This window comes from Mus pahari, chromosome 14 (assembly GCF_900095145.1).
Source record: "Mus pahari chromosome 14, PAHARI_EIJ_v1.1, whole genome shotgun sequence".
In the NCBI taxonomy this organism is placed as follows: Eukaryota; Metazoa; Chordata; class Mammalia; order Rodentia; family Muridae; genus Mus; species Mus pahari.
Window position 1 is genome coordinate 69,057,137 of NC_034603.1, and position 4,830 is coordinate 69,061,966.

Consider the following 4,830-nt stretch of genomic DNA (forward strand, 5'->3'; position numbering starts at 1 on the left):
ACATCAGTGCTAACAGGTTAATAGCTCTGAACCTTGTTTTATTTCTCATTAGTGAAGAATCCCGCTGGACATGGGTAAGGCAGTCTCCCAGCTCACCTCTCAGAAGGATGAGGACAAGCCTATCCTACCCAATAACCCAGCCATGGCCAGCAAGGCTGCCAACTACTTCAGTACTGGTAGCAGCAAGCCAGCACACTCCTGTGTGCCTTATGAAAAGGCTGCTAGTACCAGCTTTGTGACTTGTCCTACCTGTCAAGGCAATGGGGAGATCCCCCAAGGTGAGTAGCCCAAGGCATTGGAAATACTCTAGAAACCAGGGAGCAATCCGGATCTGCCCCTCTGCATCTCCTGGAGTAGGTAGACCTCTCCTACATACGCAGTCTCAGGCTGGCCAAGAAGTATCCAGGTCTTGCTGTGGCTCTATTCCCTAGCTTCTAGAGGAAGGTTTCTTGTCTGTCTGTCTTTTAACTTCCCAAATGCCAGTGTCTTGGCATTTGGGAAGTTAAAAATGACCTCTCCAAAGGAATAGGGCCCCTCTGACATTTTAGTGTGTCTTCATACCTGGCTATGAAAGCCCCGTTCCTGTCTGAGCTGAAAGCTGGGCTGTCACCTTCAGTGTTAACAGTGCTCCCAATTCTGCCATGGGACAGAGGCAGCGTGCTCCTGGCACTGCAAGATGAAGTGGAGGGATGCCTGAGGGAGGCTGGCACAGGAAATGTTTGTCATGGGCACTCCTTGGCATTCTCTCTTCTTTCCCTCTGCAGAGCTAGAGAAGCAGCTGGTAGCCCTCATCCCTTATGGAGACCAAAGGCTGAAGCCCAGACGCACGTGAGCTTCATACATCCCTAGGGGCTGCCTTACCTGTCTCCCCTCTTTTGATCTCCCGGTTTGTTTGTTTTTCCGTTGGTTTTCGTCTAGAAGCCTGAGTCTCACTGTCTGCAAACGTATCCTCCATTCGTGTTTCCAAGGACTGTTTGTTTAAGAATGATAGTATTAGCGGCTGGGATTGTAGCTCACTGATAGTGAGTTTGCTTAGCCAACGTTCACAAGGCCCTGGATTTGATCTTTAGCAATAAAAAGCCAATTGCTAATTAACTTTGTTTCATAAGGTAGATGACATATGTTAGAATATCATACCCCATAAATATGTATACTTATGTCAGTCAAAATATAACAAAATATAAGGCAGCATAGATCATAGTAGGTATAGCTAAGGCCATTTCACGGCTGTACGAGTCGCCCTGGTTGCTGCTACTTATGCTATTGCAGTTTATGTTTCTTCCTACGAGAGACTGAAAGCGAGCTACTCAAATCTCTGTTCTGGAACTCTGGAACCTCAGAAGCAGCCCTGGGCTTCAGTGTGGTGCCCATGATCCTTTATGTGGTCAGCATCCATTTGCCATGGATCCCTGTAACCCCCTCCAAAGACCCTCAGCTCCTACCTGAGCTGCTGTCCAGCCTCCTCCCCAGCCACTGTACTAAAAGTACATCTCCCAGGAGGTGGCTGGCTCAGCAGGTAGAGGTGCTTGCTCCCTAGTCTATGATCTGAGTTCAAACTCCAGGCCTCACTTGGTAAGAGCAAACTAACTCCCACAAGTGTCCCTCTGTGATAAAATTAGAAACAAGCTGTGCCCTTCATAAAATGCTGAGTTCTGTCCCTTTAAATTCATATCTCTAATTGACTAGCATGGGTAAATCCCATTCAAAGTATTGGCTTTAGTTAAATATTAAAACTCAGAGCCCTCAAATAATCCTGGACTGATTTCTAGTAGTGATCATAGCATTCGTTGAGATCTTATTGTATGCCAGGAACAGTGATTAGTTATTTTTTCCTCTGTGGACCATAGCAGGTAGAGGTGCTTGCTCCCTAGTCTATGACCTGAGTTCAAACTCCAGGCCTCACATGGTAAGGGCAAACTAACAGTTATCCCCACTTACAGACCTCCTGGGCTTTTGAAGGGATTAAATAGTGTCACACGGCATTATGTCAATGGGGATAGAGAGTTGGGGTGAAAGCCAGGTTGCCTGCCTTCCAATCCTGTTCTAAACCACAGCTAGAGAGTTACATGTGCAGTTGCCAGACTATGTGAAAGAGAAAGCCAGTGTCTGGGGAGGGGGGCTCTGAATCCTCTCCAGGTTTCTCTGGTGTTCAGATTTCTCTCTTCCTGCTTTCACACAGGAAGCTCTTTGTGTTCCTATCGGTGACCATCTGCCTGCTGATTTTCTCCCTCACCATCTTTTTCCTGTATCCACGGTCCATTGCTGTGCATCCTATCGGCCTCAGCTCCTCCACGGTAGCCTTTGATAAAACTCATGTACAGCTCAACATGACGGTACGTAGTAGCCGCTCCTCATTTCACCCCTACTTTCTTCAAAACACCTCCATGTAGCCTAAGGGGTAGATACCAAGGATCTCATGGTATGCAGACGATTCGGAGGCAACATGAGCTCCATAGTAGATTGTATGGAATTGTGACTCCGAATAGTGGAGGGATAGAATCTGAACCAGATCAATCATAGGGAAGATTTCCAGAAAAAAAATGGAGAGAAACAGAGCAGGCTAAAACTGGATATTGGAGGGCTGGAGAAATGATTTAGCAGTTAAGACCTCTGGCTGTTCTTCCAGAGGACCCAGGTTCAGTTCCCAGCACCCATACGGCAACTCACACTGCCTATAATCCAGTTCCAAGTGATTTGACATCCTCACACAGAAATAAATGCAGCCAAAAGTGCACATAAAAATAAATCATTAAAAAAAAAACAAAAAAAGAAAAACAGAACCCGGCCAGGTGGTAGCGGCACACACTTTTAATCCCATCACTCAGGAGACAGAAGCAGACAGATCTCCGTGAGTTCAAGGCCAGCCTAGTCTACAAGAGTCAGTTCCAGGACAGTCAGGGCTACACAGAGAAACCTTGTCTTGAAATACACACACACACACACACACACACACACACACACACACACACACACGGACCCTGAGCCAGCAACTTTGATGGGTAGATATAGTCTCACCGTGTTATTACCTAAGTTGGGTCTTAAATTCCTGGGTTCAAGTGATCTCAGACTCCAGAGTGACAGGGACTGTAGGGCTGCACCACAGAACCCAGCGTAGTGTCACTCCTTAAAGGTGACCCCTGCCATTAAGAGCCTTCAGAGTTCTTTGAACCTGAGGCCCAACAGAGTGGGATGGGACTCAGGACAAAGAGCCAGGCCGATGCAGCTGCTCGTGATCTCCCTTCCATGGGTCACCATCATCACCACTTAAGGTTCTTTGGAAAGTCGGTTGGATGATGTTATGTTGGGGCAAACGCGCAAAGGAACGTTTCATTAAAGTGGACACAGGAGAGGAGATGTTCTGCTAAAGCAAGCACATGAAAGGACAGATGATGAAGGATACTTGGCTAACAACACACATGTGTTGGTCCACCTCACGTTGCATAGTTGAGCTGCGTTTTCCAGGACGCTATAAAGAGAAACACACCCAAAAAAAAAAAAAAAAGAAAAGAAACCTTCTGGTGGTATGCTGCCCTTTCTAGCTGCTTCTGAAGACTCGCTGATTGGCTGCACATGCTGAGGCAAGGCACGTGGAGGACACGTGATGTTTGGAGGGTATAAATAGGACTGGACAGAGAGATGGAGGCTGAGCTTGGCTTGCTGGTACAGCAAGCTGTGCAATGCTTGTGGGTCACAAGTCTTCATTGATCTTCACTTCCTTGAGAGAGGCACAGCTGAGAACACCTCCAACTTGAGCCGAGGCTGAGGCCTGGCTGTCTCTGCTAGGTCGTCGTGTCACCGTCGTTACTAACCTGACTCTACTGAACTTGGCTGCTAGTGTGTCTGTGAAGTGTTTTCGAGTGGATAGAGCTGCCGCTGGTGACCTATGCACTGAACTGCTGATGTCCAGACAGCACAGATGGGAGCTGCTCCAAAGAGCCTTTCTAAACAGGGCCACATCCCCCGTATCCTTTGTTTTCCACTACTTCTGGTAGATGGTGGGCTACAAGGGAGGTTAACGTGTTTTAAGAACTGTCATCAAAAATAAGTTTTGAAAAAAAATTAAAGTCGGGTGGTGGTGGCGCAGCACTTGGGAGGCAGAGGCAGGCGGATTTCTGAGTTCGAGGCAAGCCTGGTCTACAAAGTGAGTTCCAGGACAGCCAGTGCTACTCAGAGAAACCCTGTCTCGAATAACCAAAAAAAAAAAAAAAAAAAAAAAAATAGAAGAAAAAAATTAAAATTACACTTTTCCTTGCTATCGTCTCCAGAATGTCCTGAACATCTTCAACAGCAACTTCTATCCCGTCACAGTGACACAGCTGACGGCCGAGGTGCTCCACCAGGCCTCTGTGGTAGGCCAGGTTACCAGCAGCCTCCACCTGTACATCGGCCCTTTGGCCAGTGAGCAGGTAACATCCCTCTTCCCGGCCAGCCCTCCACACCGGCGTGTAATGTGGTGAGAGAGAGGGGCCAGCCTGAGGTACAGCTAATCTTGTGCTCCTTTGCTTGACAGATGCTTTACGAAGTTGCCAGCAGGATTTTGGATGAGAACACATAGTGAGTGCCCTTTAGTCTCCTCTCTCCTACCTTCCCGTTCTTGGTTTAAAAAACCAGTTAATAGTCCCAGAAGAGTTGGTGAGGTAAAGGTGTTTGCCACCATAACCTGAGTTGAATCTTCCGGTCTTGCATAATAGGAAGAGAAAGAGAATCCACTCCCTCAAGGTGTCCTTTGCTATCCAGACATTTACCATTACTCAAGTGTGCCTACACTCAAGGTTTTTGCTCTTTGAGACAGGGTTTCTCTGGGTAGCCCTGGCTGTCCTGGAACTCACT

The 4,830-nt window shown here is 47.4% G+C and overlaps 1 protein-coding gene across 2 annotated transcripts in view; it reads left to right on the forward strand.

Annotated features, from left to right (window-relative positions):
- Positions 1–4,830, forward strand: part of Tmem106a (transmembrane protein 106A) — an 8,950-nt gene that overhangs the window by 1,350 nt on the left and 2,770 nt on the right. The window contains exons 3-7 of one of the 2 annotated variants that reach the window (XM_021213267.1): positions 53–278; positions 765–828; positions 2,180–2,333; positions 4,266–4,406; positions 4,511–4,554. In XM_021213267.1, coding sequence (XP_021068926.1) covers positions 71–278; positions 765–828; positions 2,180–2,333; positions 4,266–4,406; positions 4,511–4,554 — 611 coding nt within the window. In that variant the 5' untranslated portion in view covers positions 53–70. Of the gene's footprint in view, positions 1–24; positions 279–764; positions 829–2,179; positions 2,334–4,265; positions 4,407–4,510; positions 4,555–4,830 lie in introns of both variants that reach the window. The other variant, XM_029546071.1, reaches the window with a different exon arrangement.